We start from the raw sequence: 22,766 nt of genomic DNA on the forward strand, positions 1-22,766 counted from the left end.
GCTACCAGTTCATAATGATACATCTTCTTTATGAAAGTATAATGAAACTCAATTTCCTTATTTGTGGCTCAAGGCTGGATTTCTATAGTTTCCCATAATATATCATATTATCTGGGGACATACGTTATAGTTAAATCCTGAAAATATAACTTTTGTGCAACCATTCTACAATAAATAATTATTGGTAACTTAGCATAGTATCTCATTCACACTTTCAGAAAATTAATGTGCTCTTTAGAATAAATGTAAATGTAACACATAACACTAAGAAAATAGCCACTAAGATCCTTTCTATGGAGGATATTAATTCAACAATGGCTATTATATGTATGAGGAAGCCTAAATAACTGCAATTCCGGTGTGTGTATTCTCAACCCTGTTTGCACTTACCTTTTCCTACTCAAAGAATGTGATACTTCCAGTGTATCCAATGCTTGATAATAGCTATAATTTATTCAGGATGATACTTCATACATCTAATGAGGTGTATATGAAAACTTTGGCATCCATTTATTTTTAAAGGTGCCAGAAGGCTCTGTTTTGTTTTGTTTTTCTGTCATGGACTAACGTGGAAGATTTTACAGAAATGTAATGTTGGAATGAAGACCTGAGAGTTGCTAATTATAATAGACAATAGCAAGCAGTATATGCCAGCTTTGCTCTCTCATTCTCCCCTTTTCTCTTCTGATAGTAACTTGCAAATTGTAGAACTTTCATGAGGTGTTTAAAAAATATCTGGGAACGCTGTGCAATTTTTTTAACCATTATCTGAATATGAAACTTAGCCGAATGAAATTGCTGGAATTAACAAATATTAGTCTACAGCTTGGTTAAATATTGCAAACATTCCTCTTTGTTGTTTTCATTCCTTGTACTATTAAACCCATTCCACTCTTCCCCCCCCCCTATACCCAGCCCATCCATATACACACATAATGAGAATAACTAACATATCATACTAAATTCTTTCTAAAGACCTTGCTCAAAATATTGTTTGGGCATGCTTTGAATTATTGTACAAAAATCCCCAAACTGTTTTCATTTGACAAATGCCAACTGCTTTGAAAACTTCAACATATGTTTAAATTAAAAGGTAAGGGAGAGTGCATCTCTTATAACTATGAAAAGCAAAAACAGCCAGACTTCAGTATAATTCAGATACTGGCTATAAACTTCTCCTGAAAGCTGTAACAGAATGTAAATTAAGTCAGATGGGGAAAAGCCAGAAGAACATCTGCCTTTTTCACCTCTATGAAAAATGCTTAAGAGTGGTAAAAATAAACACTGCCATTAGGCATGTCCCTATTTGTTTCTACTTGTTTTTAAAAGATACACAACTGGTTTGAATTTGTTAAAGTTTAGGGGGAAATGTCAAGAATTGCTTCAGACTCATAAAAAAAAATCATACCAAATCAAATCCTAGATATTTGTGCTACTACTTTGTCAGTATTTTTTTTCCTCCTCTTGCAGATTTAAACTCGTTTAGCATCCATTCCTTTATGCTTCAAATAATACTTGAAATTGTAGTTTCTGTGAAGTTTCAACACATTACAAAACTGCAACTCCTAGGAATCATTGAGAGTAGTCATGGCAAGCTTTATTTGGTATAGTAGGGGCTTTCAAACTTTTTCGCACTGTGGAACCTACCATTTTCGATAAAACAAAATCCTGAAACTGGTCAAGAGATAAAGCTGTAGTGATGAGAAAATTGGCTGTGTTCAAGTGAACCTTTCTCTCTCTCTTAGTTTCTAAAATCTTATTCTAGAACCGTGATGGCAAGCCTATGACACACATGCCGGAAGTGGCACACAGAGCCATCTCTCTGGGCACGCCAGCCATTGGCCATTGCTCTTCCGGTTTCCAGTGCTCCTGAATGTGCGCCCCATTGAGCTGCTCTTCTGCTTTCCAGCATTCCCGCATGCACTGAACTAGAGCATTTAATTTTCATTATGTCAGTATTGAGAAACTGCTCTATTCAGGACTGATAAAATCTGATCGATTCAGAAGTGTTCATTGTAGACCCCACTAGCTAGATACATTTTTAAAAATCTTCCAGACGCGACATAGATGGAATGCTCATATGCGTTTCTTCTAAAAGATGGAGAGAAAAAAATCAAATGTTTATAATGATGGAAATAAAAGCTGAATCTCACTCATACCCTAACTTGAATCAATAATCCCTCCCCTATTAAACACAAGTAGTATTATAGTCATCATTAATGAAGTTCTACAAGATATATAAACTTAAGAAAAGGGAGGTGGTACTGTGGTGCTTTGGGTTAAGTATTATCCTTATTTTCAAAGTTAAGTGCAGGCGATCCATAATGCAGTATATCATTTTATTATTTTATTAGGTATAATGAAACTAGTCAATAGTGTGAGAATAGCATGACTCAATAGCTTGAACATGAATGTTTACTAAGTCTGTGGAACAAATGACTTCTTTTCATCCCCCACTTTCCATTTAAGTTACAGACATCAGTTTCAAAAAGTCCTTATTCATGGTTCCTAGTTTACAAAGTTACTCTGTTGTTTATATAATATTCAAAGCAAATTAAAATTTAGCGGACTTAGTGGAGGAGGCAAGAGGAAGGGAGGAAATCCCCAGTATGTAACGAGATACTCAAATAGTCCATGATATAATTAGTGGTGAAGAGGAACTTGAACAGCCAATATATTTTACACTGTAAAGTTGTGGGTCCTAGGTTAAATCCACAATAAGCATATGAGAGATTTTACAAGTGGTTTTCCCTTAATAAGCCCTGTTTCAGATTATAATATACATCTTTTCTCCTGTGTAGGATAGTAAAATACAATGATTCTAATGTAAGCTAGTAAGGTACAAATAGTCTCAACTTACAAGCATCCATTTAGCAACCATTCAAAGTCACAACAGCACTGAAAAAAAGTGACTTACACTTAAGATCATCCCTGCATCCTCACAGGCACATGATCAAAATTTGTATGCTTGGCATGTATTTATGACTGCTGCAGCAACATGGGGTCATGCGAACCCCCTTTGCAACCCAGCAAGTAAAGTCTAAGGGGGGGAGCAGGATTCATTTAATGACTGCATGATTCACTTAACAACTGAATGTTGACCAGATGACTGTGGGGATGTTGCAACGGTTGTAAGTGTGAAAAATGTTCAAAAGTCTTTTTTCCCCCCAATGTTACTGTTACTTTGAACAATAACTAAATGGATGATTGTAAGTTGAGGAGAGCCTGTAGAAGCCTCGCTCTAAATATATTGTCCTCAAATTGTGGCTTTCATGGCATGTGTATTTCTGTCCAACACCTCTGGAAGCCCACCCCAAATGCCATCTGCTGTCCAAACTTATCTGGCCAATTGCGTGATTTCTCCCTTCAGTGAAGTCAGGACACAACATCGTACCTTCAAGCAGTCACTCAATGATGTTCATTAAGCAAGAACTAGAACTCACGACTTCTCAGTTTCTAGACTGCTAGACCAAACTGGCTTTACAGTGCATTTTTCAAAGTGAATTTATTGTAATTTAGTTATGTGATATGAATTACAACTAAATTGAATCTATACAGCTATATCTAAATATTTCCACAACTACAGAGCAAATTAATCTTTATGAATATTATTCATATTTTAAGTACTTCCTTCTACAACAGTGTCAACTCATTGCTGAAATATGTTATTCTAAATACAGAAGAAGGGAACATATGTGGTTCATAGTAATACAGTGAATAGGCAAACAATATGTATAATTTCTATTTGAATCACATTTTAAACTATGCATTTTTCAATGCATTTATTCTTAACATAATCCAACTCCTTTTCTTTTAGGTTATTGGAGTTATTAGCAAAGATACTATCCCCAAAGGAACACGCTTTGGACCATTGGTTGGTGAAATCTATACCAGTGATACCGTTCCTAAGGATGCAAATAGAAAATATTTCTGGAGGGTAAGCTATATAAAAGTATTACAAAATATTAAAGATGTTATCAATGAAACAAATATTGTCATTATTTGAACTGCATGAGCTAAATTGATGAATTAGTATAGTTCTATTTAGTAATCATGTGACTATAGTCCCATACTTAGGAGAATAGAACAGCCAATAGTAAGCCTTTTGCGTCTTGGTTATTCCAACCCATCAACTTTCAGGAGGAAAGACTAAAGTTGGGATACATATGATAGAGCAGTTTCTCTCAGACGTCCTCCTCTAAAACGTGATAGTTACTGCCAAAATCAGGAGATTAATCTCACAAATGTGATGCTATTTCTTCTGCTCACAGGATGAAGATAAATACTTAAATTAGTGTTTATAGTAACTGAGTTACTACAGTGTTAACTAACAAAATAAAGACAACATATCTTTTTGATTAGTCATTTTACAAGGCATGTACATGATTTTTTTTAAAAAAAATAGGTTGTTGATATGAGAATTTTTGCTAGTTGATCATTTTTTGCTGAATCCTGTATGTCTTATGCATACGTGTACCATAATAAAACTCTCATAGCTTCAATTCTTCATTTGAGAAACCAATGTGATTCTTCCCCATATGGTTGCTATAAGAGAACACACAATTAATATGATATAGTATTTGGTTTTTTTCTAATGCTATGCTAATGAGAGATCCAGTTTGGTCTAGTGGTCAAGGCACCAGGCTAGAAACTAAGAGACCATGCATCCTACTCCCACCTTACCACCATCCAATAATTTAAGCTAAATAAATTTCTTGCACCCTAATCCTGAAGTAGAAATATTGGATGAGATCAAATGAACTGCATTTGTCATAAAGTATGAGATTTGGAAGGAAGAAGACTTTGTTACTTGGGCATGATACATTGTATCATTGACTTTTTTCTTCTTCCCCAATTTCAATTATATCTTGACCACTAGACCAAACTGGATCTCTAATTAGCATAGCATTAGAAAAAAACAAATCCTTTATGATATGAATTGTGTGTTCTCTTACAGCAACCATATGGGAAGAATCAATTTTTGTTTCTCAAATGAAGAACTGAAGCTGTGAGATTTCATCTTGCCTAAGTTTTATTATGGTACAGGTATGGATAAGACAGCTAGCTCAGGATTCAGCAAAAAATGAACAACTGTGGGTGTGCCTCTGTGACTGCTAGGCTTCATTGCAATGCTGCATTACAAAATAAAGAATAACAGAGATGGGAGCTTGCAACTTAAGGCCCTGTTGTCATTGCTTCCCTATGTAATTATGCATTTGGAAGACAAAGCAGAAACATCTGTTTTGACCATTTGTTCTTATTTTTAGTTGTCAATAAGGCAGATGTGTCATCAGTCTAGATATAATTTATTTTCTTAGTCGAATCTTTATATTGATTGTTTTTTAAATTCTCATCATGGAAGAAAAATAAACACGATCCTATTCAGATTAATTGTTAGGGAAGAGGACAACCTGGGCCCTCCTGATGTATCAGACTCCAATTTCTTTGATCCATTTTGGCTGGCAACAATGGGAACTTTAGTCTGACACATCTGCAGGGAAGCAGATTAGGAAAGCTTGCAGTTGAGCTCTGCAATTATTCAGCAACTCTTGGAAAAGAATTCTGACTACCTAACAGGATGTGACACAGCTACCATCACACACGTTACACACATTACAGTACTTGCATTTTGAAAAATCTTGATAAGTACCGGGGTTGAATCTTCTGATTCACAGTGCCTGGGATTCTTAGAAAAGGTTCTTTCCTCAGTGCCTGAAAACAGCCCTGTAGATGCAAAGGAAACTGGAAGATAATTTCCAGCAGGTCATGTAAAAAGACATGTCTGGCAGGAACAGAAAAATCTCATTTGGGTTCCATAAAGTTGATACCTTTTAGAAAGAAAAACAATGAATGTGCTGTGCAAGCGCCAAGGTGATGTCATTTCTTGTAATTGTGGCAGTATGACTCAGCACATTTTAACCTTGTTTGATTCATGACGATTAGATGAGGCAGCAGAATAAAGTTTTACAGCAGTCTCACTGCACAGCATGTGTGTAGTGATGAAGCATACAATAAATTGTGTTAACTTTGGAGTGTGACTGGAAGACCTTTCTTTTAAATTTGAAAAATGAGGTCTTCCCTCTAACATTGTTGCATACCAGTAGAACTCCTGAGTTCCTGGAAGTTTGCAAATCGGAGTTAACAAGCATTTTTTTTTGAGAGAGAGAGAGAGCATAATTCTTGAGTCTTTGTTCCATCTTTCTCATAACAAAAACACCGCAAAATCTCTCAGGCTTCTTTGATGAGGCCACATGTATTTCCTCAGCCTCAAATGACAGGAAGTAAGAAAGTGATTCTGGTGTTTATTGTGTGTTTTAAAAGGCCGACTTTGTTGCCACTTTTTTTTTAATGACTTCTCGGTATATTCTTACATCAAATAGCATTCAAACAAAAAATGCCTGTAAAAAAAGCACAGAAGGAACCAGAGCAGTTTTTACATTTTGACATGGACAAACCCAAACTCAAATCCTTTCTTAGCCATGACATTTCAACTGAGGGTCCTTTTGGAAATCACCTGATTAATTTACCTCAGGTCTAACAGTTGAGGTAAAAATGAAACCAGAAGTATATATTTGCCATTTGCCTATAGCCCATGGGAACAAGACAAAAAAGAGTGAAGTATTTCTTAATGGAAATATATAAAAACCTTTTTGGTTCCAGTTAATAACCTTCCCCCCCCCCCCAGTGGTAACTTTCAAATAATTACTTCAGAGAGCAGCAGTTATTCAGCGTATGGCTTAAGTTTCAACAGGAACTTTCTTTGCTCATTTTCATAATCTCACAGGCACTTTGAAAAGAAACGTGCCTCAAATCCCCTTATTTGTCCTGTCACCTGCTGTAGAATTATATTTTCCTAAACATTCTTATTTAGAGAAGAAAGCATTTCACTTAACAATTAGATCAGACTTGCCTCCAGATTTCCTTTCAGTTATATACCTAGTACTGTAGTATAATTCACTTTACTGCACTCGGTTTTTGTACAAAAGGACTGCCTTCTAAATATGATCTGATGCTATTTTAGGACTTGTTGGGGTCAGAGTGTATCTGAATAAATCTGGTGTTTCTTAAATCTGTGGTGATAGTGGGAAATCACAAAGAGAAAGGCAGAAAAGATACGAAAACTACACCTTTGCAACAGTGACTCGTATCATCTCTACAGAGATATAAAATTTTAAGTGAATACTTTTTTGACAAGACGAAGGTAGCATTTTAAATCAAAAACATTGAAAGTTTACAGAGTTTAATTGAAAACTCCACAACAAAACTAAGCAATAACTACAAAAGCCTTTAATTTGGACCAAATACTGTTGGTGTCAGGACAGTGATGGCAAACCTTTTAGACACACTGCATGCACGCATGCCCAAACTGAAAGGTGTGTGAGCATGCATGTAGGCATGTGCATGAGCATACACAGACATGCACGGGCATGCACATGTGCAGTGATGCAGCCACATGCGTGGACATGCATGCATGCATGCATGTGCAGCAGAGACCCAAACCCCAGCTGGTCGGTGGAAAGTGGGGCATCCCAACACGGGCAGCGTGGAAAGAGGTAAGATCTTTTCTTTCATAAGCTTCTGTTTCCTCATTTGCAGGGAAACAGAAGCTCATGAAAGAAACGCCATGGAGATCTGACCTGGGGCAACAGCGTGCGTGCCAACAGAGAGCGCTCTGCATGCCACCTCTGGCATGCGTGCCATGGATTTGCCATCACGGGTTTAGGGTCTTTTGTTTACTATATTTGTGATACTCTTATAGAAATAGGAAGAGGATTTTTTTAAATAAATAACATATTTAACTATCATTAGGGTTTTGTCATTTCTGTGTTCCATAAATATATATCCTTCCTTTCCTGTAGATCTATTCTGGTGGTGAATTTCTCCATTTCATTGATGGATTTAATGAAGAAAAAAGCAACTGGATGCGTTATGTGAATCCAGCCCACTCCGTTCAGGAGCAGAATTTGGCAGCATGTCAGAATGGCATGAACATCTATTTCTATACCATCAAGCCAATTCCTCCTGGCCAGGAGTTGCTTGTCTGGTATTGTCAAGACTTTGCAGATAGATTGCATTATCCATCCACCGGAGACTTGGTGATGTTGAATAGTAAGTAATTTAGATTTACTCCCTTGTAAAGAAGTATCTTTTGTCACTGGAATGTTGATCATGGGCTTGAATCATCATATGAATGATGAACCTCGGGGTTCAAATAGGATTGCAGGAGAAAACATCTTAAACAGGAAATGTTCTTTTCTTAATTAAAAACAACACAACTCAGCATAACCCCATTTAAGGAGACAAAAATGTAGCTATACTGTTGGCTGAACATCCTGTTATGAGGCTCTTATAGAGCTTAATCTGAACGTTCATGTTCTGTTGCTGAGATTATGTTTATGCTAATAATCTAACCTACCAAGTGGGAAAAGGAAAACCCAACTTTGTGATAAAGCCACAGGTGCAAAATGAGAAAGAAAAGAATGCCATTCCAAACTCTTGATGATAGGAATTCAAGTTTCTAGGGAGGCTTATATGCCTATCTTTACAAGACTGGTAGCTTTTCATAATTTTTGTGGTTTATTATTTGCTCACAAAATTCACCTAACGTTTGAAGGAGCTGACAGTGCTTTCACTTCACATAACTTTTTGTGAATTCTCCCGAATTCACATCCATTTACATTTTTATGTTATTATTGCTTTATATCGCAAAATTTTATGAATTGTAAATTCATAAAATTTACACCCAATATTTTCATGTATTAACAAAAATATTATTCACCACAATCTGAGGCAAAATAAATTCCACTGAATGTGGTAGGACTTAACTGCTGAGTAGACATGCATAGGATTGGTTAAATTTAATATCTAAATATTAATGGTTTCAAACTGCAGGTAGAATTTGGTTTCAATGCTGGTTCAGTGGAAATACTTTTACTTCCATTATTTAGCAACCATATCATTTAGCAACCAATTTGCCAGTTCTAACTATAGTCTCTAAGTGAGGACTTTCTATACAAGGAGATACAGGGGCTATAGAATAAACTAGGACCATGATGGCAAACCTATGGCACGCGTGTTACAGGTGGCACGCAGAGCCATTTCTGATGGCACGTGAGGCCCTGTTAGTTTCAGTGCACATGCGTGCGCTGGCCAGCTGATTTTTGGCCGTTTTTCACCCTCCAGACGCTTTCTAGGAGCCTGAGGAGAGTGAAAAACAGCCCAACGTGCAAACCAGAAGTTCGGGAATGGACGTCGGGTTTGCACATTTGGCTGTTTTTCACCCTTCAGAGGGAGAAAGACAGCCCAATGGGCAACCTGGAAATCCATTCCCGAACTTCCAGTTTGCATGTTGGACCGTTTTTCACCCTCTCCAGGCTCTTAGAAAGCCTCTGGAGGGCAAAAAATGGACCCAGCGGGCCTACCAGAAGTCAGAAAATGGCCCCTTTCCGGCTTCAGGGAGGCAGGGGCAGCAGTTTTTGCCCTTCCCTGTCTCCAAGAAAGCCGTGAATGCATGCAGGGGGGGGTCACACATGCATGCGCAGGGGTCACAACACGGGGGGGCATTAAATTATGGGGGTGGGCACATGAGGGTGCGCAATAGCACACATATGCTTTTGGCACCCAAGGTGAAAAAGGTTTGCCATCACTGTGCTAGAGGATGTGAATCACTCACAATCTGATTTTTGAGTCTGAGGTTTAAAGCAAAAGGTCGAGTTGACATTTTACTTTGAAAAAAGTTGATAAATTATATTTATTTATTTAATTCATCAGTTGATAAATGTATATACGGATATCCGTAAAAGTCAACATTTTAATTGATTCAACTTGACATGTTACACAGTCCTATTAATTGTGTCCACAAATAACGGAGAAAGTTCAAATTAATGCTGAAAAGTCCAGGTTCTTCAGTTACTTGCAATTAGAAGCCTTGTACTTATAATGCCTTTTATATAAATGTTTGATGTCAGAAACACTGGATTTCTGGCTGCTGTAGTGAAAAAAATTTGAGCTTGTCATGTATTCAAGAATGACTAGAGAAAATGATTAGGAGTTTGCTTCATCTTAATTTTGAGAAAGAATTAAAGTGACATGACATTTAGGAAAATAATCAGCTAAGTAAAGAGATACATATAGGTTTTCTTGGTATACTGTTTTCTTTGTTGTCTTCTGGGATATCTTTTTTTTCTTTTGACTTCTTGTAGCCCTGAGGTTATGAGGTACTTTGTCATCCAAGCTCAAACCAAGGCATACAGGTTTTGAGGAATCAGCTAAGGTTTGAGCAGAGGAAATATTACAGACATTTATAATAGTAAGCATGTTAACACACTAAATTCTGTAGCTTAAAATCTTTTTTTATAAACAGAACTTAAGTGAAACTGATGAAATTGATTAGCAGTAGATTTGGAATAAAAATCACATTTCATTATACAGTATAACATACAATTAATTTATAGAAATATTTGGCATAAAATGTGGTTGTCATTAACTTAGACTGATTTTAAAAGGATTTTATATATGTATTAATGGAGGAGCAACATATTTGTGAATCTATCATTTTCTGGGAAGGAACAGCAGAAACGTTTTTCATTCTCATGGCCTAATAATGATCTTCTCAATAATATGTGACATGTTTAGAAATAAAATTTGAACTAATTAATTTTAAATAATAGCTTTCATTCTAGCATCTGTTGGGGGGAAAGTAGAACTCCGAGGTTCTCTTCTGGCAAAACAACTATTTTATTTAGAACAAAAATGTGAATCAGCATTATTAAAATTAATCACTCAAAATGTTGATGAACATTTACTCTGGAAATGACACTATACACCCACAGCTATTTTTGAGATCTCAGGGGAAAGAATTAAAATGTCTCAGGCAGCTAATAGCATTACAAATGAGAAGGTTTTTGCAACTAGATTTGAGGAAAACATAATTCACTCTTTATTTGTATTTCTTTAGTCACTGACCAATGCATGGCTACACTGGTATCAATTTTTGTCACACTATTAGTAATTTACGTATATGTATAGTAGGTTAGTACAAGAAGTTGTCTTTGATTTCTGATGGAAATATAAATGGAATTTACTTAGTACATTTCTGCCGAGAAAATACCATTTACAAATATGATGATTTTAATACAGTATTTCTAATAACTTGTATTAGAGTTTATGTGCAAGGAGATGCTCGAATGAATTTTAGACTTATTTCCCCCCACAAAAATCAGAACTGGCATATGAATCTGATTTCCCAATCTGCTCACCATCAAAAGGAGAGCAAATAAGTTGTGTGAGTTGAAGTTATGTTCAGAGAGATAAAAATCAATAGGCCAAATAGAATGTGTAGTCTTTTCTACATGGAATCCATGAAGCAAACTTCTATATTTCAGTTTCTAAAAAAGTATGCAGACTAGGCCAGTAAGAGACCAGTAGTATTTTCCTCAACTTCCTATGATTTATCAAATAGCATTATCTATTCCTTTGCCATTAGTATTAGATCTACAAAAATAATAAAAGAGTAGAATAAAGTAATCTTTAGTTGTTCTCTACTTTATTTTTCCCACCATATTTTGTTTTGAATGAAAAGCCAATCAATTGAAAGAAACTATGAAAAGAAAGGAGCCTCTAGGGACGGACTATGTAAAGGACAACAGAAAAGGGATGCCAATCATTGAGCAGGTTTCTTCAGTTTCAGTTCCAACAATCAGCATGGTGAAGTAGTTGAGGTAATAGGCTAGGAATAAAGAGACACAGGTTCTTCTCTATCCTCAGCCATGGAAGGTCACTGGAATACTTTGGGCAAGTCACTTTCTCTTCCAGCCTAACAAAGCTCACAGCATTGCTGTTTGAAAAAAAGAAAATAGGAGGACGGTACCTCTTTATGTTATTTTGATCTCTGGTATAAAAAGTGAGGAACTTCTAAGGACAACAATCTTTGGAACAAAAGCCAGGAAACTTATAAATGAAGCATCCATTTTGGATCCCAAGACATTCAGAGAATTCTTAAATTGAATGTACTATTGAACCGGGGAACATTTCTCCTGGGTTTGGTGGCGAAACAATTTTTTTTTAAATGGAACTTTGATTTTATATGTGTCCATAGCAGCAAGACTTACATATGCCCAGAAATAGAAGAACTTACATATAGCCAGCCACAAGGGAAGAACGGATTATGACATTAATGGAGTTGGCAGGGATAGTGAAATTGACTGATTAAAGAAAAGACTTTCTACTTGGAAACCATTTTTGGATATTTTTTGTTTGAAACTGAAATAATTTAAATTTCAACCTTGGAATTTGATTATTAGATTTGTCTATGATGATAGAAGTAGCATTCATTATGGTTTACTCTATTCAAAGAGTAATGATTTTTAGATTTTTATCTGCATCAAAGAAATTCACTTTTTAAATAGTTTTCCCCCTTTGGCTTGCAACTCCCAATCTTGCTTTTTTCTTACTCCTTTTCCTTTCTTTTTCACTTTTTTTCTTTACCACTTTGTACTTTATACCTTTTTGAAATTTTAATAAAGTTTGGGAAAATGTTGTGCTAATTGAAAAGGCTTTTATTTTTGGTTTTAATTACAATACCGCATCCTTGGTGTATCTTTTCTTAAAGCTTAAAACTAGAAACCACTTCACACATCATAGCAAAAGCAAGTGTGTATTTAAAATGTTGAATATGAAGAGGCCTACATGTCTTCTTTTCTCACCACATACACACCACAGAAACACTTCAGGGAGCTGGGACCAGTCATCACATCCCTCAGTGTTTCAGCAATATATGTGTGGTAGGAAAAAATTATGTAGCTACCTGACACGACATGTGTGTACCCATATCTTCTGAAGCCACAGTTAAAATAGAGGGACGTTAAAAGTAGGGTTGCTATCTTGCTGTGCAAACCCTAACTGGAGAGAAAAAACAGAATTGCTATTTTCTTTTGATGAATTATTGAAAATTGTGTTCCTTTTATAATGAAGTCTCGTGTAACTGGGATGCTGAAAAAGCTTCAGAACTCTCTGGGAGAATAGCACATTGCCAAAAAAATTATGATATCCCCACTCAAAAGAATCACACAGAAACAGTATTTATGCAGTTGCTAAAAATTGACACTGACTTGATGGTACATAATCAGTTCCAAAAAGAAAATGTTTCCTTTGTAGAAACAACTTTCATGTCATTTCCTAAAAGTTATAATATTGGGGCAGAGGAAAATGCTTCCTTCCTACATTTTGACATGCAATTGAATTGTTTGAATGATGATCAAAAATTAGAATGAAGCTATGTAGATGTCAGGAATCGGAGGCTCAGGCTGTTGTCAAAAGAATTTTTTGAAAATTAGGTTTTAAAATGTTATTTGAATCATTTTTAAAAGGATTTCTTTACTAAAGCATTTAGCCCATATTAAAGAAAGAGATGAGTTGAGAACAAATGTAATAGGAAAGTACTGACAGATTTTCTACAATTTAATATACCGAAAGTAGTTAGTAGTTTTATTTCCTTGGGTTGAACCTAGTGCAATTCATTTTCAAAAACCCAAGACTGATTATTTTTTTTAAGATAGAAGTTAAAGCTCAAAGTGTTTTCAAAAAGTGTATGGTTGACAAGAGTTATCTGTCCTCACTTTGATAAGAGTGCAAAATGAATCCATCAAGTGCCTGTAAATGTCTTGAAATACTCATAAAACAAGCAAGTTCAGAGAGTACCAAGCACCCCAAACTCATTGCTTTGTTTTTTTCCTTGTATTTCAGCACAAAGCCACAATAGGCCAAAGCAACAAACCCGTGACAAAGATGAACTTTTTCAGAAAAATCTTCCTAGAAGAGAACATAGCGTGAAGGAAATCCTAAAAACTGACTCCAATCATCCTAGAGGAAGGAATTTGTGCTATAGCCATATTGCTCCACATACTCAAGAAAAAGACTTAGAGGTCCTAAGGAAAAATTGTAGTCCTGAAAGGAGGCCTTTCTACCCTCGAGCTGTCTACCCCATCAGACCTCACATTCCAGAAGATTACCTGAAGGTTCCCCTAGCTTATGGGATTGATAGACCCAGTTACCTTGCTCACTCACCTATCCAGCCATCTACTACCCCAAGTCCTTCAGCAAGAAGTAGCCCAGACCAAAGTTTAAAAGGTTCAAGCCCTCACAGCAGTCCAGGAGTTACAGTTTCACCCTTAGCTTCTGTGACTCAAGAGCACAGGGAGCCTTATCCTTACTTGAACGGACTGTATAACTCAGAAGGATTAGGGTCATATTCTGGATATGCCCCCTCAAGCCATCTTCCACAAACCTTTCCCTACCCCAAATTCCTATTACCATCATATGGCATGAGCATCAACAATTTCAACCTCTTCCCAAGGATGTATCCTTTTTATAGCAGCTTCTTCAGCGGTGGAAACCTTTCTCCTCATATCCTGAACTCATCTACCCTTCCGAGCTCCTTGCCATCAGATGGGAGCCGCCACCTCTTACAGCCAGATCATCCAAGGGACCTTCTGATTCCTGCACACAACAGTGCCTTCTCCATCACAGGAGCTGCTGCCAGCATGAAAGACAAGCCATGTAGCCCCACGAGTGGGTCACCCACTGCAGGCACTGCAGCCACTTCTGAACACATCATGCAACCAAAACCTACCTCGGCAGTATTGGCTGCCACTAGCAGTGAAGAAGCCATAAATCTCATAAAGAGCAAGCGGAATATGACTGGTTATAAAACCCTTCCCTATCCCTTGAAAAAACAGAATGGCAAAATAAAGTATGAATGCAATGTCTGCTCCAAAACCTTTGGCCAGCTCTCCAATCTGAAGGTAAGCTTTTAAAGAGAGACATAATGGCTAGGCAGATTTCTCTGACTACCATTTCCTCAAAAATAACTTTTTAGGAGGGCCTAAAAGAGGCTAACATGCTAAAGAGTGTTTTTCCCCTAGCAATTCATACATACATGCTGATATTATATTTATGCCTATGTTTTTACACTTGTAAATATTTGAAACTCACTTTTAAAGATTAACAATTATGCAGTAATCATTTCGTAATTGATTCATTAAAGTGGCTGCAATGCAAAGTGGATTTGACTTAGTCACTTTAATTCTGAGGGTTTCCTGCTGTGTGAAGTTTTAATAATTGAACTAAGAAAGTGAGTGCATCCAAGATATAAAGTATTGGGTGTGGGGAGAAATGATGATGATCCGTGTAAAAACTAGTGGTATCTAATAAGAAAAGTCTAAGAAAAACTAAAAAGGAGAATGAATTGTACTAGGACTCATTGCAGGAAGAGGCTGAGATTTCATCAAATGCTGGGCTGCCACTCATTTGCCTAGAGTCTAGTTGCACTGAGGTGATATCTGAATTTCTCAACAAACAGATATATAGTTCCTGATCTCTGCAGTCCAGTCATTTTTTTCCCCTTTATAGTATTTGAGGGAATGCGTTCTTAGCCATTATTGTTCCATATTCTTTTCTTACCCAACAATATTTAATGTCAATCTGGAAAGGAACATTCAGCCATGGATCAACCCTGTCAAAATAGTATATAGATTTTTAAAAAAATTAACTCCTTGATTTCTGAAGCTTCTGCTCACATTAGTTTTCTCTCTTTAAATATTGTCAAGTACATATTAAAATATTGCTAATCTTAGCTGGGAGCAGTATTTAAGTAGTAATGTACAAAACTGTTTCTATCTTCTTCCCTTTTCATAAATAATGCTTATAGAAAATGTAATAGCTAAACAATAATATTAATTCAATAAGAAAATCATTCTGAACGTGTTAACGGTTTCTTGAGACCTCACTAAGCATTCTGTTTCTTGAAAGGTTCATCTTCGAGTACATAGTGGAGAAAGACCATTCAAATGTACTACCTGTAATAAAGGATTCACTCAGTTGGCTCACCTCCAGAAGCACTATCTGGTACACACAGGAGAGAAGCCTCATGAGTGTCAGGTGCGTAGAGTTTGCAAGGAATGACTTTAGCAAAAGATGCAATCAAAGTAAAGATATCCTTGAGTCACGTTTGACTGCTGGCTACTTGATGAATATATATATATATGACTTGAGAGTGTGGGAAATGCAGATTTGCTTTGCAATAGTACGTAAATATTTTCTTGAAGGAGGTGTTCTTTTTTCAACTTCCTAGTCTAGCTTAAAGCACTGCGCTAGGCTGGAAGCTTCCCATCCAACCCTGAGTTGAATCCATTGAAGACACAACCAAAACATTATTTGATATCACCAGCCTGTTCTACCCATCCAGCCCAGTGAAAAGGAGAAACTTCTTTTTACTTCTAAAAAATAGTCAGAATTTCTTTTGCACCAGTTCCAAAACAAGTGTATATCCGTTCTGATTGCATGCTTTGGAGGGGGCAGATGCATGCTAGAAGAATGGAGGCATGGTTTTGCAAAGAGTGATTACACAAGATTCATCCTAGATAGGAAAATGTGGGATACGAGAGGTTGGAATTTATTTGTTTATGCTTTTATGTTAAAGTAGACCTAACTCCAATTTACTTTTTCCCAATTTTAGGTCTGTCATAAACGATTCAGTAGCACAAGCAACCTGAAGACCCATCTGCGGCTGCATTCAGGAGAAAAACCTTATCAATGTAAGCTGTGCACTGCTAAATTCACCCAGTTTGTGCACCTAAAGCTGCACAAACGACTCCACACCAGAGAGCGCCCACACAAGTGCATCCACTGCCATAAAAGTTACATCCACCTTTGTAGCCTCAAGGTCCACCTGAAGGGAAACTGCCCTGTAATTCATGCTCACAACCTTTCTACAGAGGACCTCAACCGGATCAATGAAGAGATTGAAAAATTTGACATTAGTGACAATGCGGACAGGTTGGATGAAGTCGAGGACAGTGCTGATGTAGCATCGGTGATAGGGAAAGAAATACTCGCCGTGCTTAGAAGCGAGATAGAAGGAGCCACGCTGAAAACATCATTACAGAGAAACCTGGGGAATGGGCTGGTCTCTGGATGTAACCTTTATGAAGCCTCAGATGTATCGGTTGTGAAGTTGCCTCATGTTCATCCACTACCTCAGGTACCCATCAAGGTCAAGCAAGAGACAGACGAACCAATGGACCCTTAAGTGTTGTGGGATGTACGTGTGCATTGTGTGTGAGAGTATATGTGTGCAGTTTAGTATGTGTGGCAAAGGAGTGATGTTTGTTTGTATTTTAATTTATGACCTGGCAAGTCAGGGTGCCTGTAGCAAATGCTTGTACAGTGTATTGTATCAATGCTGCAAAACCACCTCAGCTTACAGTAGCTTCTCCAGTTGAAAGAAGGAATTTCCACGTTGCATTCTCAGGGCATGAAAAGAGGCCAAGACTGTTCATTGCCTCTCCTGCTTCCAAAAAAGACTGTCTTAATATCCATAATCATTTTATAATAATAGTACTTCATAATTTATTATGCAATTTACCATTCAAAAAGCAATAGTTAGAATAATACTTACAATGACAAGAATATTCATTGTAAAAGGAATATGAGTGCTTTTTGTTGACGTGTGTTTGTTTGTCTCGTGGCTGTTCTCCATAGAATTGATTCCTGTACATCTGTTTAATAACTGCAAAATAATAGCAAAACCCATGATTGACTAGGCTGCAAGGGTGGACATGTTTTAACATGCCTATTTCAGACATGATGTTTTGTTTTGCCAAAGGTAAATCCTTAATAGTCATTCGGTTGTAACAGTGCTGTATAACTGAACAAAATAGATAAACATATAGAATTATTTATAGAAATATATGTACAGCAGAAGGGAGAAACTGGTGTGTCTAGAATGAGTGAAAAGGTAAAATATTAGGCAGAATGCATCAAACACAGTCCTCCCCACAAAGCCCTTAGTTTTACCTCATGGTTGTGAGCAGTACTCTTAGAAAAGAACATTTTCTTTCTCTTGCATACTGTTTATGTAAGTAGACAACTTAGGATACTCCAAAGATTCTCTCTGCAAAGAGGGGTATTGCAGAGGCGTTGACTGGCTACACCCCAAAGCTCCCATTGAGATTCTGGGAGAAATAGGACAACTTTCCCTAATCCCTTCATTCTCCATCCCCTTTCTTGGATAGAAATTGGGTGGTAAACTCTCTTCTTGGCATACCTAACTAGATGTGTTTTTTTTCTCCTCCCTGTATCATATGAGTCAAGTTTTCTCTCAGTATTTGTATTAGCACATTTTGTGGTTAATTTAATGAAAAATTAAAAGGGCATTGCAAAGTTGCTGAACAACAGTTACCTCATCGAGTGTGTCCAGTGATGCAGAAAATGCTGTCTGTCTTAATGCTTTGTCTTAATGCTTTGCTAATCCAGAAAACAAACCAAAACATGTAGAGAAGAGGGAATGCACATTCTTTTTTTTTTTCTCTAAATCTTTTGTTTTGCTGAACCCAAAGATAACATGTCATGATTAGGGCATAGCACATAATTGTATTTATAATTACTTATACCACTATCCTCTGTGTGCGCGCAAGCACATCGTTTTGTGAGCCAAACCTTATAATGAAATACTGATTTAAATAGATTGTTTCACTATCACAAAGGGTAAATTCTTAATATCAAAACCATAATACTGTAAACTTCCTTATGCATCATGAGGCGTGAATGTGCACATTTTTATTTGCTTCAAGAGATTCATCCACGTAGTCTTTTTTAAATTCTCCAAGTATTCTCTGAAGAATAACTGGCTTACTCTTGCATCCCCTCATATTATCATTGCAAACGTCTGCCTTGGGAGATGGGGAAAAAATAATCTAAACATGCTTGCTAAAACCCAAACAGGGCCCATTATTACTCATTTTTGAATGCTGCATGGATCGAAACATTAAGAAGAAGGATGAGTTCTTTAAAGCGCTCTGGAAGATCTGTCCCTTTTCTTACTTCTTAAAAAGTGACTTGATCACAGGTAAAAAGGGCAGTGTTACTTTTCATTCAGTATGTATATCTTTATATCTCATATTAATCTTAAGGGATTAGGCTGTTACAAGTATGACATTATTCTGCTGCCTTCTTATATAAAGCACAAAACATATCCATAATCTACAGATAGCCCAAGAAAAACTTTATATATGCCTTTTGAAGGAAGAGTTACAGTTCATAACATTTCTGTTCCCATAAATTGTGATGCAAATATAATTTAAATGTAGCAATGTTTCATAAACATAGCCATTAACTATTGGATAAACCAAAGTACCACTACTTCGATCACTGGACACACACATGCTTTTATTAATTGCCTATAGTGCTTTCTTGTATTTGATACGAATTTTACAAAGATTTATATGCATCAGCTTTAAAACTGCTTCTTTGTCTAATTGTCTCCCCTGTTTAAAAACTTTGAATGTAGCAACAATCAGTGTTTTCCCTCCCTCCTAAGAATAGGTTCTGACCAAAGTTAACAGGCTTTTTACTTTGCTACAACAAAATATCTTATGTTTACGTACTGGTTTACATTGTTATTTATGTGCAAAAATGTCAAAATGTAAATTAAATATAAAAACGTTCCTTGCTTTACCAATGGTGTCTTACGTTTTTTTAAATGTAAGCAGTGTTACTTTAGTTCCAACTTTCATTTACTGCCTGGGCCAAAAACACTTGATCTTTTTCTATAGAAATCTCTGGTTCTAAACTGATCTCCTCTCACTTGGCCTTTCTGAGGATGTTATGCCACAGCATGGCTAAATATTTCTGAAAAGTGCCAGGCTAGGAAAGGCTCTTCTTTTTTATACCTATTTAGAGGCCTGGTCTAGTTTCACCAGATGGGACCTGTAAAAAAAAGGCAGGTCATTGTGAATGTACTATATCTCTTCCCCCTCCCCCTCCCCAAATGAATCATGGTTGTTTTAGTGCACAAATTTACTTCCCCTTTATGTGCAAGGAAAAACAGCAGCAGGAAAGAATTATGGCCCAAAGTCTTATATACCGCTTTACAGTGCTTTACAGCCCTCTCTAAACGGTTTACAGAGTCAGCATCTTTCCCTCCAACAATCTGGGTCCTCATTTAACTCACCTTAGAAGGATGGAAGGCTGAGTCAACCTTGAGCCTGGTGAGATTTGAACTTTCAAATTGCAGTCAGCTGGAAGTCAGCAGAAGTAGCCTGCAGTACTGCACTCTAACCACTGCGCCACCGTGGCTCATTAGTTATGCACAACACAAGTATTAAGTGCTTCAACCCAAATCTAGTTTTCATTTCATAGCGAAAGTTCTTCTGCCATTCTTAAAAAATAAAGGATCTTTATTGTTGCAACCTCAGCAGACACAACCGATTTTAAGTACATGCACTCATGTTTCTACCAGTGCAACAGTTTTAGGAGGAAAGGTTGATATGGAAAAGGCCTGGATGTTCTGTGGTCTTCTCTGGAGTAAGCTACCACTCAAAATGAACAGCTGCCATGCAATCTTTTTCATTTCTACCCCAAAAGAAAAGGAGATCCAGCACCTTTATATCTCTCTTCAGTCTACTGTGTTCCTCAAATAATACAACAGCAAAAATTTGGAAAGAAGCCCTGCCATTCATGAAGAGATGCATAGTGTTCATTCACATCACACTGACAGCACTTAGGCAAGTTAGAGTTCCAGATGAGCGGGAAGTTCACACAAGGAGCCAATAATCTTTGGCATCTGGTAGGACTACAATTAGAAACAACTTCCAAGAAAATGAGAACACATTCACCTTTGATAGAGAAGCAGTTTGGTGTAGTGGTTAAGGTACCAAGCCAAAAGCCAGGAGACTCTGAGTTCATGTCCTGTCTTGGGCACAAAGCCAGCTGAGTTATCTTAGGCCATTCACTCTCTCTTAAGCCTAGGAAGGAGGCAGTGGCAAACCACTTCTGCAAATTGTTGCCAAAAATTGCAAGGACTTGTCCAAGCAGACACCAGAAGTCAAGAATAGTTTGAAAGACACCTTCTCCTCCCAAACCACATCCTTAACACGGTTTTATTATAGGCCCCATGAAGACGATGCTTCCTAATTTTCTATGTACATTTGCTTCTAATGAGCGTCTGATGCAAAATAAAAAGAACTGCATAACAATAAAGCTTACACCAATAAGAATGCAATTCTTACTGATTCCGTTTCTAAGTATAGGAACCATTGAATTAAATGAAGTGCAGTAATAAACATGATGCGCAGGCCAGCCTTATCACAAAATCTGTCAGGTCTTTCATACCATCGCCAAGTTAGTTTTCAGATTACATTGGAGAAATTCTGCAAATGTTGCATTGGCTTTGGCCTAGTTAAGACAGTTTTGTTTTCTAAATCATCTGCATATTTGAAACGGCTACATTTTTTTTTTTAAAAAAGGGAAAGCTGGAAGGTGAAATGCTAGGTGGTTAAGAGATTTGAAAATACTCTTTGAGCAAGGAGTCATCTGGAGAGCTCTTGCACGATCTTAAAAAACAACTGCAAAGCTGTTATTCTAATCTCTCTCACTAAATGAATACATGCTGTCTTTGTGGGTGTAAAATATTGTTTATTCTCCTATCAGAAAGTTTCATTTTTATTTACCTTTAAGGAGGATAAGCCGCCATTGATTTACTGGAACAGACTTTAACGGGATGATTTCATAATGGACCCATCAGGCAAAATCTATGGAGCCTTTTCACAAGAAATATTAAATAACCAAAAGATAAATTGGTTTCTCAGATATGCTTTTCTTCTTTCCATCCTTCCTTTTATGGAAGAATAAAGATAGAATGTTTTCTCCTCCAACAACTCAGAAGGTCCTGTATCCTCATTTTCCTGTATCCTTTTTTTGCTTCTAATTGCAAAATGCCAGTCAACCATTTCTCCAAAACAATTGATGCCTTTCTTTCTATAGCCTGTAAAGCTGCTATATTTGCTCAAGTTCATTCAAGTTCAGTATATGTGGGGCTCCACAGGATGGGAGACCAAGGGGAAGCCTCATTGCTTAATTGGGAATCCATTTGCTAGATGTTGGGAGGAGATCCATTTATTACTTTGCCCAAGGTGTGTTTCCTTACTTGTGATATTGTTTTAGACAATGAGAAGTTTGTAGGCAATAAGTCTCATTGGGACTTGTAGGCCAACCTGCTGCTTAATTCCCCACATCATGATTTCCAGAAAACTGGAAGCCCTAAGGAGAAAGTCATCAATTTCATTATATAGAGATATAATACTATAGATGGGAAATCAAACCCATGCAAGAAGTTAAGAAATCTCAAGCTTCAAGGAATGAATCATCTCCCTGCTAGGGTAGTTTTTAATATCATGGAGGGCTACCGTATTTGTTAAGGTTGCTTTTATTGTTGGAAATAATGTGACATTTTCTTTTACTGACCTATAAAGCATATCCAATATAACTTTAAGATCTGGTGTAGACCAGAATTGATTCTGTGTGAAATGGGAAAGGTGGAAACTTGGCATTGTTTTCTAGTATTCATTGGCCCAGACTTCAGCCCTTGGCTTAAAACACACACCAGACTTTCCTTCTCTGAAAGGACAGTTGCTAATCCAAAGCTAAAAATAGCTCCAAATGGAGATATGTTATTTTTCTTTTCTTAAACCGAATTACCTTCAACCACATTATCTGCTTTAAGAAGCAGTGGAAACTAAAAAGAAATAAGGTCACATAAGAAAGGAACACAGATTTGGAATTGGCAGAGAACCTGTTGTGTTAATGGGCACAGGTGACGTTGGATAGCTAAAACATTCTGCAGGAATTTTGAAAGAATAGGGCCAGAAGTGGTGTCTGCTACTACGGAAGGCACTAAACTGTCTAGTGCTGATGGAAATTCTTCTTCTTCA

The 22,766-nt window shown here is 36.9% G+C and overlaps 1 protein-coding gene across 6 annotated transcripts in view; it reads left to right on the forward strand.

The window, feature by feature from the left end:
* PRDM1 (PR/SET domain 1) overlaps positions 1-19,512 on the forward strand; it is a 123,894-nt gene extending 104,382 nt beyond the window's left edge. For all 6 annotated transcript variants that reach the window (XM_081940293.1, XM_081940294.1, XM_081940296.1 and 3 more), the window contains 5 exons: positions 3,818-3,937; positions 7,860-8,109; positions 13,744-14,801; positions 15,808-15,936; positions 16,514-19,512. In XM_081940293.1, the coding sequence (XP_081796419.1) occupies positions 3,818-3,937; positions 7,860-8,109; positions 13,744-14,801; positions 15,808-15,936; positions 16,514-17,086 (2,130 nt within the window). In that variant the 3' untranslated portion in view covers positions 17,087-19,512. The remainder of the gene's footprint in view (positions 1-3,817; positions 3,938-7,859; positions 8,110-13,743; positions 14,802-15,807; positions 15,937-16,513) is intronic.
* Positions 19,513-22,766: the final 3,254 nt, after the last annotated feature.

This window comes from Natrix helvetica (genome assembly GCF_964273705.1).
Source record: "Natrix helvetica genome assembly, chromosome: 2".
In the NCBI taxonomy this organism is placed as follows: domain Eukaryota; kingdom Metazoa; phylum Chordata; class Lepidosauria; order Squamata; family Natricidae; genus Natrix; species Natrix helvetica.